This window comes from Apaloderma vittatum, unplaced genomic scaffold (assembly GCF_000703405.1).
Source record: "Apaloderma vittatum isolate BGI_N311 unplaced genomic scaffold, ASM70340v1 scaffold14007, whole genome shotgun sequence".
NCBI classification, from domain to species: domain Eukaryota; kingdom Metazoa; phylum Chordata; class Aves; order Trogoniformes; family Trogonidae; genus Apaloderma; species Apaloderma vittatum.
In genome coordinates this window covers 18,552-31,858 of record NW_009725778.1, presented here as the reverse complement: position 1 = coordinate 31,858, position 13,307 = coordinate 18,552, and the positions used below count along the sequence as shown (strand labels likewise).

The 13,307-nt window shown below is 40.1% G+C and overlaps 1 protein-coding gene across 3 annotated transcripts in view; it reads left to right on the top strand.

The window, feature by feature from the left end:
- The first annotated feature begins 390 nt into the window (after positions 1-390).
- SH3GL3 (SH3-domain GRB2-like 3) overlaps positions 391-13,307 on the top strand; it is a 16,190-nt gene continuing 3,273 nt past the window's right edge. Inside the window, exons 1-8 of one of the 3 annotated variants that reach the window (XM_009873038.1) lie at positions 391-456; positions 1,062-1,134; positions 2,214-2,357; positions 3,941-4,074; positions 5,477-5,635; positions 8,504-8,607; positions 9,823-9,954; positions 11,574-11,590. In XM_009873038.1, the coding sequence (XP_009871340.1) occupies positions 448-456; positions 1,062-1,134; positions 2,214-2,357; positions 3,941-4,074; positions 5,477-5,635; positions 8,504-8,607; positions 9,823-9,954; positions 11,574-11,590 (772 nt within the window). In that variant the 5' untranslated portion in view covers positions 391-447. The remainder of the gene's footprint in view (positions 457-1,061; positions 1,135-2,213; positions 2,358-3,940; positions 4,075-5,476; positions 5,636-8,503; positions 8,608-9,822; positions 9,955-11,573; positions 11,591-13,307) is intronic. The other 2 variants (XM_009873039.1, XM_009873037.1) reach the window with 2 other exon arrangements.

Genomic DNA, 13,307 nt, shown 5'->3' with positions numbered 1-13,307 from the left:
GTGTCCCTGAACCGAATGGCATACGTGCCCAAGAGGTACTCAGAAGTACAGAGCTGGAGAGATGTGCTCAGAAGGGTTACTCTGGATTTACCCACAGTCAGACTCAGGTGCCTGTGCCTGAAGTCTGCAGTGTAGGTGGTCCCTTTAGGGTACAAAGTGTTTAAGCATGAGAAATGGCTTTTTGTTTGCCTGTTGTAAACTGGTATCAGGTATCTTTGCCTCTCTTGAAATGACTACCTCACTTCCAAGCCTAAGGTTACTCTTCTCTTGCACAGTTGCCTCAAATGGCTGCTGCCTATTTTCCAAGCTGGAGTGGATTTCTGTGACTGACATGGTTATTTCATTACAGAATAAATATTTATTGTTGTTAAATTTATCTTTTTGCAGTTGTTCAGTGAAAAAATAAGCGGAGCAGAAGGAACAAAGTTGGATGAAGAATTTCAAGAGATGGAAAGGGTAAGGGAAGTAACATTATGTTTTTCAATATTAAGCTATTGCAGAATCAAAAATGTTTCACTTTTCAAGTGATATAATGGTATTGTAGATTTACCTGGGGGGGAACTCAACCATGTGCTTCCAAACAGAAATATATAAGGAGAAGTGCAGATTTATCCTTGAGCCTTGTCAGCTCAGCCAAGGAAGAAAAGACATCCACGAAGACTGTCTCTGTAGAAGAAGCAGGTTCCACTGATGCCTCTCCACAGTGAAGAGAAACTCCTCCAAGAATGGTGCAGAGCATCAGGAGGGGCCTTTCTCCTCTGTCCGTGTGGGAGATTAGAGAGAGGAGCCTTCAATGATTAATGAGTGTTTGCAAATATCACAAAAGCCTTCTCATCTGATAATGTTAGTGATAAAAACCTAACTACTAGAGTCAGATTTTCTCTTGGTACAGAATTCTATCTCTTAGTTTAAATCCATGGTCAGAAATTTACATGAATTGTGGAAATTGAGATGTTTGCTATCCATATATTGTGTTGCAAAATTAAGCAATGTTACTGCTGGTTTCTGCTTTTTCAGTAACCATTTTGCTTTTAGCTAACTGTGTTACTTTTCTTTGTCAGAAAATTGATGTTACTAATAAAGCTGTAACGGAGCTTCTGTCCAAATCCACAGAGTATCTTCAGCCAAATCCAGGTAGGGTAGGAACAGTAGGTGTTGGATTTTGCTGAATGTTTTCCTACTTGGAAATTCATCCTAGATAATTAAAAGCAAGTTAGTTCATCATTGTGAGGCTTCTAGAGAAATTTACACTTGTTCCTTGCATACAGAGGCAAAGTTTGTATGTAGCAAGTCTGATCTGGGATGCACTCAGCTTGCAGCACACGGTGCATCAGGTTTGCTGGCATGTGTAAGGTGTGTGTGCATGACGTGTCTGGGACCTGTGGTACAACTCTTACATTTCTATTTGTGGTGGATATCCTGGCTTGGGATATGGATCCCGCAAGCAAACGTCAGCATTTTTTGGGGAGAAATATAAAAAGTTATTGAATTTAACTCATGGGCTGCTGCCATCAGAGGTACTGGTGGTTGTGTAGCCGTGGGGAAGAGGGCCCTTACTGGCTTACCAAGTACTTCATAGAATTTCATAGAATGGCCTAGTCTGGAAGGGACCTTAGAGATCAAACCTCCCTGATTGAAAGGTGTTTTGAATTTTCTGGCCACTGCTGGGTCTCAATGGATTTTTGGATAGTCAGTCAATAAAGGTTGTTCAAATGTTGTTTTAAGAAACAAGAAAGGAGAAACGTTTACATCTGCAACAATGCGAAAAGGCAGGGAGGGAGGTTCTGCAAAATGCTTACAAGCAAGAGAGGAAGAGAGAGCGCGCATGAAATTGGCTTTGGCTGTGCTTGTGTCTATTCTGCATTTGCTTTCTGCAGTATTCCTGATCAAGTTGTTCATGAGTGGTAATATTCAAAGGAATGTGAGTGCTTGTGAATATCCACAGAAGATGACAAACACTCGCTGTATATTTGCCTGGAGAAATGACACTTATTCAGCTGGGAATAAAAAACAGGTTTATATGACCCACACTTGAATGGAATCTTATTTCAACTTTTGACTGTGAAGTACTGACAACAAAAAACTTAATGTACAGATCAGTTTAGTGACTTACTTCATGGCGTGGTTCGTTAAATCATTTGTCGTTTTAAATATATTAGTTTTAAAAGTGCTTTTGTAACTTTTTTTTGTTCTTTTTTTTATGTCCTCCTTAGCATACAGAGCCAAGCTGGGAATGCTGAACACTATGTCAAAGATCAGAGGACAAGTTAAAACCACAGGCTATCCCCAGACAGAGGGACTCCTAGGAGACTGCATGATACGGTATGGCAGAGAGCTTGGCGATGATTCTATGTTTGGTGAGTTTGTCTATCTCCTCTGTGAATATTTCAGCATAAAGTTCTTTGCAGAATATTACCCTATGACATAACATATGTAAATAGCTACTGCAGGTAAGAGGGAAAGTTAAGTACAGTCATCGGGGTGATGGATGTAACTAACAAAACATGATGCTTCTGTGTATTTATCCACCTCTTTTGCAGGTGAATTTGATAACCCTATTACTGATGCTAACTGACTATTCACATTGTTACCATAATCATTTTGATTTTTTAAGTTGCCAAGCCTAAATAATTTAGGGTGATTCTCAGATGCACTGTGTTTTTTTCGACTTGAAATAAAAATAGTTTCCCCACATTTGAGAAGTCAGCTAAGGGAAAAATTCTCCTAGAAAAAAAATAACCAGTAACTTTGGGTGATTTTTCTGTTGTTGTTGTAAATAATGATCTGTTATTTCTGTGCTTTGGAGCAGTGCATCTTAAACAGGCTTAATTTTGCTGTCATGAAGATGCCTCTAGCTTGGCCATGCTACAGTTCTTTGGTAAATCAAATCTTGCCTATTTCCTCTCAGAAGACATGCTGATATTTCGCAGCCAAAATGTGGATAGAGGCCTTGCTTGCTGAGCAAGGTGTAGTGGTGTAGTGTGTGGGCTTGACTGGAATGAATTTGAAGCGTTGTCACAGAGCTGCTTAGTGGGTGCTTTTAACATGGCTATGATTCGGAGAGAATAATGTGGAAATACATGAGAAAAGGAGAATCCTGGTCTGGGGAGAGAGGGGGCAGTAGGGCTAGGAGAGGGTGGTAGAAGCTGGGACTGTGTGGTGAAGCCAATGCAGAAACTGTCTGGCTTTGTTCTGTGCTGGTGTTAATATCTGCAATTTTACGCAGTGCTTGTCTTAAAATAGTAACAGCTATCTAGGGGTAAGGACCTCACGCTTGTGTCCAGGTAGGTGCTGCGTGGGGAAGGTGCTGCTTGTAGCCAGAGACTCACTTATTCTCCTCAGGAAGAGTGAAGTAGCAAAACTCATCTGTGAGCTGGATATATTTGTGTTTTTGCAAAGGCTACGGAGGTACTTCTTGAAAGTAGGAAAGGGGAAAGGGCATTTCAAATGCTGTTTGATACTTACGTGCTTAATAAAGTATACAGCTGTGTTAGGTATTTGGATTTAAAGAAGCAGCAGCAGTTTTTACCAAAAGAACGTTTGGAAAAAAGCATGCTGTGTGTGAGGAAACTGTGAAAGGTGATTTTGGGATTAGAAAATTACTTTTTCTATATTTCATAATATTAGCAAACTTTTACAAATTAATCAGCTTAGTTTGCAATTCTTAAAAGGGATGTGGTTTGTAACCTGTGCAAATAGAGCAGGGAAAGTAGCACTATTTTTTCCCTAATGCCCTTCAGTAAAAAAAAAAAAAGATACTTCAGAATAAAAATTTTCTGTTTTTTGCTAGGGAACAAGCAAGTGCATAGCTTGCATTATTTTATTACTCTTCAAGTGCCTGCAGCAGGTACAAAGATACCTGTTTGCAATAACTGTTTTGTAAGATGAATTTTCTGCTTTTACATATTTTGAGATATAAGTAGCCTGTTCTTTACCGTAGGCCTTGCACTACTGGATGCTGGTGAAAGCATGAAGCAGATGGCAGAGGTGAAGGATTCACTTGATATTAATGTCAAACAAAATTTTATTGATCCTCTGCAGTTGTTGCAGGACAAAGATTTAAAAGAGATTGGGGTAAGTTTTCTGGGGTAAAGCTTCACTTATGAATAATTAGAGACAGTCAAACTCTAGTTCCCTGAGCTGTTTTTCTTGAAAGCAATAGGATAAGTAAATTTCACTGCATGTAAGTTTGTTTCTCTAGCAAATCTGCTAGAGAAATCTGCTTAAAACCAATGCATGGTTATTTCTCACTTGTCTAACTCAATTTGCTGTTTTGCTTGTACATTCGGTACAAGGAGGATAGTGAAGACAATTATATTCTTTATTTTTCTGCTGTTTTATTTTAACAGACATTCTTATTAATTTTTATGAACGTGTGAGTGGGCTGTAATTTACCGCAACTTATTATCCTATCTTACCGTCTCTGTCAGCCTAAAGCTGTTTATAAAGGAGGATGAATATAACTGTTATTCAGGGCAATCACTGAATGATAAGTGCTGTAAAATGTTTAAGTGAAAGTGTGAATGTTAAATGAAGTGCTGTATGGTGCTATAGGAAAAATACAGGAAGCTGGGGAACATATTTTTTACCTTTACAGTTAAGTTTTTTTCGGTGCTTTTGTGTACAATGTGACAATTCAAAGAAAGCCAGGCAGCCTTTGTGTAATTCTGTTGATTCCAATAGATTTGAGTAATAAGCAAGTTAAAGCCCTGATGAAATGCAGAAATGAAAGTTATTTTATTTATTTACACATAAATGGATGTGAAAAGCATAGCAAAATGATAGTTATAATGTCTTGATGTCTGTGGCTGTCTTCTATGATACATAACTGTTTTCTGCTGTAATTCTTTTGAACTGATGAAAAGAAATTGTTTGACGTTAGCTTTAATGAGGATTTTGTACTGTCACTTTGAGTCTGTTCTGTAAGTCTGTCAGCCCCATGATTTCTGGCAACAGAAAAGCTTGTGTAGTTATATCAGGTGGAAGTGTCAAGTTGACACCTAACAAAGTGAGAATGCAAGATTTGTTGGAGCACTGCTTATGGAATGAGAGGGGAAAAGAACCCTTTAACTTTTAGCTGTCATACTGCGAATAATTCAAGAGGTAAAATTGAATTAAATGTAGAGTACAGGGACATACATGCATTTAGATTGGATCCTGCTTCTCATTTAGATAATCTGAAGTGTTGCACATTTAGTGAAATTCGCGAGTTGCATGCCCACGAGTAGCAAATCCAGATAGCCAGTTCTTTAAGTGTTAACCAAGAGCTGTTTATTTAAAATTTCATTAGTGTATGTACACAGTGCTAGACGTGGATGATGCTGTCTTAGATCAAAGGGATGGACTGGATAATATCTGAGCCCTGAATGTCTTCTATTTTGCATGTATTTGCATCTGAAACTGAATTTTCCTTAAATAACAATGTGTTTGGGCATGTCCTGTTTGGACCTTCTCATAAATGTTCTGTCTTATTTAGCATCATTTGAAGAAACTCGAAGGACGCCGTTTGGATTATGATTATAAAAAGAAGCGTTTTGGAAAGATACCAGATGAAGAAGTTAAACAAGCAGTAGAAAAATTTGAAGAATCAAAGGAACTGGCTGAAAGAAGCATGTTCAATTTCTTAGAAAATGATGTAAGTCTGTCCTGCATTTTTGTTTGCTGCAGTACATCCAGGAGGGCAATGTGTGTGGGATTGGATAAAGCCTGTCCCATACTTCACAGAGGTAAGGTCTGAAAGCAGGAAATGTGCCTCTTCCCCCTTTTAATCTTCTGTCAGAGAGGAGCATAATGCACAGCAGTAAATAGGAGAACTCAAGAATTCAGGAATTTCTTCTGGAGATACAGTGGCTCAGACAAGATTGTCACAGAGGTCTGAAGTAGTTTTATAATCTGTGAGCAATGAAGTATCTGAGAGTAGAATGCAGTTGGATCAGTGGGAGAGAGAAGATTGGGAGATTAAAATAGTCATAGACCTGCTGCTGAAACCACGAGCTAGAGTATGTATCCCATGCTTTCAGAATTGTATCTCACTTATAGTCAAAACTTTGGTGTGGATCTGAAGCCCCTAAATGTTTTGGCCTCTAAAAATCATTGTTATTGCTGTTTGGCTCTGAAAATTACTTTGTACAGTGAGTTTGTGGCTTGGGCTCGGGTCCCTGGATTTTGGCTCAGAGTCCAAAGTCCGTCATGAAATTATGTCTAGATAAGTAGCAGCTGTGGTCATTCAGGATAATCCTCTCTTCTGTTCATACACAGAGGAATAGCAGGATGTGCTTTCTCCCATGTAATCGTGGAATTGTAGGAAGAGAGAGCTGGATCTGTCTGGGCCTATTCCAAAGCTTTCTTTTCTCCTGTAGATGCAGCGTCACAGGAAACATACTTTGAAAGTAAGAAATGTGTCTTCTGTGAGCAAACTGCAACAAGGAGGAGCTGTTAGGAATATATATAACTGCAAGCAACTTCTTCCTCTGTGCACACCCATGTAATGGTCAGTTACAAACTAGCCTGTAGCTCCTAAACCTGTTTGTGAGTGGGACACATTTGTTACAGCAGTTCAGAAGTCCATAAGCCTCTTCCTGTTCTACCAGTGCAAGTTATACGAGAGCAGGAAAAAAGCAAAAACCATTCTCTATCAACAATTTCAGCACACTATCCCACTGTAGGCTGTACCAATTGCTTAGTTGCAGTGTGTGTGTTTTACAATTCTGCCTGGCATAAGCAGCTGAGAAATATTTCAGAAACTGTTTATCATTAGTCAGAGCACCAAATGGAGGATGAAACAGTGCATGGATTAAAATGGTTTAGCTGAGCCACTGAATAACTGAGGAGTTAAACTTCGTAGTATAACTAATCCTGCCTTTGGGAGGGGGTGAACTGGATGTCCCATTGAGGTTTCTTTCTGTTCTCACTTTCTATTGTTTCTGTTTAAAGAAAACTGCTCCTTCCCTTCCATTTTCCATGCTGATCCAGTGTGTCTGTCCTCCTCAAACTTCTCATTACAGCTGTGTTGTCTAACCACAGAGCGTCTCACCAGGTCTTGCAGATACCTTAACTGCAATTGCTTCCTTCTGATCCTTTCCAATTCCACAAATGGCTCCTTTTCTTGGTCTCCTTGCCCTGCAATCTCTGTTCTCTGAGCTCTGGTTCCCAGCCGTCTTTCCCAGGTGCCTTTCCCAGATTCAGTCCTGATCCGTATCTCTTTCTCAGGTTTTTACACAGTGAGTTCCAGACCTCCCACATAGACACTGTTGTGTGCTCTTCTTATCGGATCCATCTTCCTGCCTTTCCCACTCAGCCAGTCCCAGGCTTCTCTTGCTAAATGGCTTTTAGTCCCTCAAGTTTCTCTGGTTCTTTCCCAGTCTCTGCCTTCTGTCCTAATCCACAGCTCCGTATCCCTCCTGGCTCTTGGTTGTATTATTTGGACGCTCCTTGTCTACCCATTTCCCCTCACCACCCCATTCAAACCCTCGGCACTTTGTCTGTTGTTCTCAGCTGGTTTACATTACTCTTTTCTGACTGTGATGGAATTGTATCAGCTGTTGATTTGATTCTGTGCATTTAATTTCTCTATGCTGTGTGACAGTGTTTGGCTCTCTTGGAATCCCAGCAGAATTTCTAACAATCTTTTTAACCAAGTAAAAGCAAACAAAGTACAGCACAAAATTGCCACGGGTCCATAAAGCATTTGCAGAAAGTTCAGTCAAATATCTTCTTGTGACCCAGTGTCTGAAGGCATCATGATGGAATGGAAACATATCAGACTTCTTGGGGTCTGTCTTCTTAATATTGTCTTAAAGGAAGGGGACAAATAAAAATGTTACTGCTCCCTCCCAAGTACAGCTTGAATTTTTCGGTTTGTTTTAGGGGAATAGGGTTATTTGTTCCCTCATGAATAAAAATATTTTGATTTTTTTTTTTTTCTCCTTGCCATTTTCCCTTTCCTCAGCATTTGTACTTTTGAATGATTGGCTGATATTTCTTAAATCCAAGTCGATAAATAATATTTCATTTATTGGTTTATAAATGCTGCCATCTAGTGAGGTAAGTCCAGATGCTTTCAGAACTGCAGTTTGTAAACATTATTAATAAACACTAATGGGCCTGAATCATAAGAGCTGTCAGAGTGTCATTTTTTCCGACACTGCTGATCAGAAAAGCCCCACCTTCACCTTCTAAGGGGTCACGTCCTTTTAAATGTTTTGGGCTTGGGTGTTGACAGACAGCTGGCTTGGAAGTAGAAAGCAGAAGGGATTTGCATATTGTGAAAGGAAGTGACTCAAGGACCCGGCCCTGAGCTAGTGAACTAGAAGTTACACCTCAGTTTTGTTCAGTTTCCAACTGGCAATTTCTTCAACAGAATCACATATGCTCTTTTTCAATAGCCTCCACAAGGTATCCTGGTCTTTTGAGATACCAGGTCTGTTTTGAATGATATGTTTGTTTATTCTTCAGCTGAATGTACTGCAGGCCCCTTAAAATTATTTTCTTCTCTATGTTTCAGGTAGAACAAGTTAGCCAATTGGCTGTGTTTGTAGAAGCAGCACTAGATTACCATAAACAATCCACAGAAATTTTGGAGGATCTGCAGAGCAAGCTGCAAAACCGGTAAGACTGCACCCATCAGAAAATTTTGAGCCCTCCTTTTCAGCTGAGATTCAGGAATGTGAAAAGTCACTGAAGCAGTAGATTTTGTAGCACCATCTCACAGATGCACGTTTGCTGTGCTCTGTGCCTTACTGGGCTTCATCGCTTTAAACTGTTGCCACTTGGCAGCTTCTTACTGTGCTGTGAGGCTTTAATGTAATGCAGGACCTGCCCAGAAAGCTTTGAGTGCGTGCAGAAAATCTCACATCTGTGGAAGCTAGTCGAGACAGCCTCTATTTGTGTAGGTTTATTTCAGCTTGCGTACTTTGAGCTGTGTTTTGGAGGGTTTGCTGAGAAGTTGGCCTATTTTCATTGAGATTAAAGGACATAACAAAATTCTGCAGCAGAGTAAGGAAATAGCCAGCTGGCTTGGAACACAGCTATGGTGTAATGCACTTATGAAAGGCCCAGGTACTTTGTGTCTCCCTCATAGAAGAAAAGTGCTGGTGTCATGAATTTATTATATGTCACTCAGAGAACTAGCAGAGAAGAGGACACCTAAATGATTTCAGCGTCACCAGAGCGTAGGCTAACGTTATACTTTCCGAGTTAAGATCCGTTGGAGGTTTCTTGAGATCAGGGTGCACTTGGTGGCTGTGAGTATTAGCATAGGGGTAGCTGTGTCTGTAGACACCCTGCACCATCCCAGCTGGAGCAGCCAATGAGACAAGGAGGTCCCAGATGGGCCACGTGCACATACAGGGAGAGGTACTGAGGCAGTTGTGCTCACCAAGTGGTTGTTTCTCATTTTCTCTAATAAAAAGACAATGTGTGAGACGCAGTCCCTGGGTCTCTGTCGTGGCTGGATTTCTGCCTATGCCATTTGCAGTTGGGCTTTCTGGAGAGCTCATTCCTAGACCTTCTGCTGAACTCAGTGGCAGCTATAGATGCTCATCACTTCTCAAACTCGGACTTTTTTGCTTCCTGTTTCTGTCAGTAGGAACAAAACATTAAATAAAGTAGAGACTTGCTGAAATTCAAATGCTGCATGAGAACTGACAGCTTTTAGTGAATAATGCTGCCCTCCTCTCCGCCAAAAAAAAAAAGCCTCAAACTGAGAACAGCAGAAGGTTTTTTCTCCACCTTTAAAACAGCAAAGCACTGAATATGAGTGTAAGCTCTGTAAGTATTTCTTCCCTCAAGGTAAATCTCTTGTCACGCTTCTCTGTGTTCCAGAATAAATGTAGCATCTAGTCGGCCTAAACGTGAATTTAAGCCAAAGCCTGTAATAACTACAACTCTGGAAATTGGTGATAATCAGCAGCACAATGGGATTGCCTATAGTTCTTCCATCAAATCATCAGGTAGGTCTATGGCCACAGAATTAATTGTGGCTATAGATGTTTTGCCACGTTGTTTCTTGAGGTATTTCTTGTACTGTGAGAACAATAGATCCATGAGGCATCAGGATCCATGCACCTGACTGCAGCTTATTTCCCGGGTTTGGAAATGGAATTGTGATGCAGGGCTCCTCTCCACAGTCTCTCACCCATCTGCTGTTTGGGTGTGGCATTCTGCTGGGCCACCTGGGCTCTCTGTATTGCCACTGAGGGTGGGAGGAGAGAGAGGGAGAGCTATTTTCAGAAAACAATTCATTCTTTGGAAAGACAGGTGCCTAAGGTGAGTGTAATTGATCACTAGAATATCTCCAGATGCTAATTTCTTTCCGCAGTCTGAGACCATAAATGATCGCTACAAGATCTTAAGTACTAGCCATGTAAAATTCAGAGAGATTACTCCAACCCTTACGGATTTTATTAACATATTTTGCTGTCTTCTGATGTATGCACAAAAGTGTGTGCATTTATGAACTGAAGTACTTAGGTACCTGCTGGTGAGGGAGTAGGATCCCTTCCTTTGTTTAGGCCCTGGTTTTGCAAAAAAAAATTAACTGCTGAAAGCCCTTGAAAGTTGTGTGCATGGTAATAATTCGTAAGGTTCCACTGCTCATTGAAGTAGCTTTTCCTCGTCTCATAAATAAAATTATTTTGTCCTATCTCCTTAATGGCTACAGCGCATGATGAGAAAAGACTGATAAAACAAATTAAAAAACCCAAACCCAGAACACAAAAGACAACAATACATAAAGAAAAGAGAATGAAAAAGCCAAATTTTTTCGTAAACATTACTTTTTAGGGGAAGCAATGAACCAAAGGTTCCCTTTTGTACTTGGCATAGTATCTAGAATCTTTTTCTGAAGCTTTTCTCCTTTTTTTTTTTTTCCTCACTCTCCAATTTCCTCTTCCCTCCAGTCTTGTTCCTTTGTTGTTTGGAGAGAAATGAGAGAACTAAAGGTGAAAGAACAAAGCTTGGAGCTGTAACTTCATGCTCCTTCTAATGTCCCTAATTTTCTTGCACTCTTGCTACAAGATTAAGCTGTTGTACAATCCATACTGAGCGGGATTTGCAGCAGTTTGGCAGAATAAATCCACTCGGCAAGATTTTATTCCTCGATCTGTTTCTTTTGTGCTTCAGCCTACTCGAGGGTGTTAGTGCAGCTCCTCATGCTGCCCAAATGCTAAGAGCAGTTTTGGTGTTGCTGTCAAATGTGGGATTCAGGGGCACAATCCCCTCTTTGCACACTCATCTCACTTGAGACCACTGGTTCTTAAGACATATGGTACAACAACACATTTAATTCAAAGTGCTGGGGATATTTGCAGCAATTAGTACCTTCCTAGTTATTTTCACAGCACGTCTGGATGAAAGTAGCAAAGCATGTATCAGTCTTTGTTAAAAAATCAGCATAAAATTTCTAGCCCTATATCAGTTACTTGGCAAATTATATAGGCTTCATTTTTTTCTGTTTTGCATGTACTGTAGGAAGATCCATATTCAGCATTTGTACATAACTTAGTGTGTCAAACCAGAGTTTCAAGCCATATTGCAATGGTTTATCATTGCCATGAAGAAGTTGATCCAAGAAGTCCTTTAAGGGTAATCAGTCCTGCCTTTGAGAGAAAGACAGACTAGATGACTTCTCAAGGTTGCTTCCAGCCCACTTAGTTAAAGAAAAATCCTGGTTTTAATGAGCTGAAATTCAGTGAATGAACTGAAAAATAAATGAGCACTGGTCACTAAGATAAGGGAGTGAGCCACTTCCATTCATTGATTCCATTCATGGACTATTTTGTCAACTACTTGTGTATCACTAGGTGGGGGGTTTTTCATTTACTCCTTTGCTCGCTTTGTCAGAATGGAAACGAAATAAAACAGCTACGAAAGAGATGAAAAGGAGAAACAGTATGTATGTAATAATTGTTGCTATGCTTAGTGTTGCTAATAACATCAGAGAGACTATGTATAACTTTTTTCCTCCTGAAGAAGCGGTGGATGCTGTGCCTACCTCCCCAGCAGGTACAATCATCAGTGAAATCATTGCTCATTCTCTCTTCTCTTCTCTTCCTGTTCATGCTCAAAAGTTATCCACGTGGATTTCTGTGGAGCTGCAGTGGGGTCAATTATGCCCTGCTTGTAAATGAGGAAACCTTTCTGTTCCTGTTCACAATCAGGATCATGAAACAGTTTAGATTTATGATGTGTAAGTTAGAAATGTGGACCAGGTGTCACTAAGCAAAACTGATAAATGTTTTCAGTTCTTCGTGTGATGGGGTGGAATAGCATCATGATCACCCTCTTTTTTTCATGTAGAAAACCGACCTCTTCATCCTACACAAGCACATTCATGCTTAATTTCCCCTATTCACATATGGATTCTAGCAAAATGTACACCTATAATTTCTCTGATACTGTCACTCAAGGTTAGTAGTATCTTAGTATCAGCAACCCGATGGAAATCAACAGGACAGCTCAAAGTAAGCTGTGATGCATTCAGCACGACGGCCACAATCCAGTTCTAAGTATTGAAATGGCTTTCCCTGTGTTTCACTGTAGCTTTTCGGTTCACGTATCGGCTTCTTGGAGCAGAAACAATATTTTCCTTTGTATGGTCCCTAACACGTGGGGATTATTTACTACTAATGGCTTGCATACATTTGCAGGACTGGATTCACAGAAACCTAATTTTAATGTTGTGAATTATTTAGCTGCTTTGATTAAGTACAGATGACAAATCTGTATTTTTGTTCTGATTCGTTGTTATCATTAATCAGCTGCAGCTCTGAGCATCATCTCTTTTTAGAACTGTTTTTAAAGGCTGTATTACATCATGCCTTCATTCTTTTTGTTTGTCAGGTTTGACTGTGATAAGAAATAAATGGATCTGTTTGCCACGTGCTGTAATTTAACAGAAGCATCCAAGTGTTTACTCACTTCAGCTGTGAGGGAGACTTGGATCCATTATTTTAGCAAGGTTCCAGTTTGTGGTTATTAAAGTGTGATTTAGCTACTAGATTTGTACAACATGGTATAGAAAACAAAGTAGATGGAGGTACACGCAGTAACTCCCTAAGGGGGGAAAACAGAAAAAAAAACCAAACCAACATTGAATGGCATTCTGGTTTCATCCTGTAACCCTCCAGAAATCACAGATAGCTTCTTGCTTAACCTTTTTTCTTGCTGTCCGGGTTTGAGTGGTCTGGAGATTAATGACAAGTCATCTTGGAATGTGACCACGAAGTGTGGCAGTTTAGCTCCACAACTGGAGAAAGTAAGGAGGTGTGCGTAGTGCTGCAAATTAGCATAAACACAGTTGGGGGGGG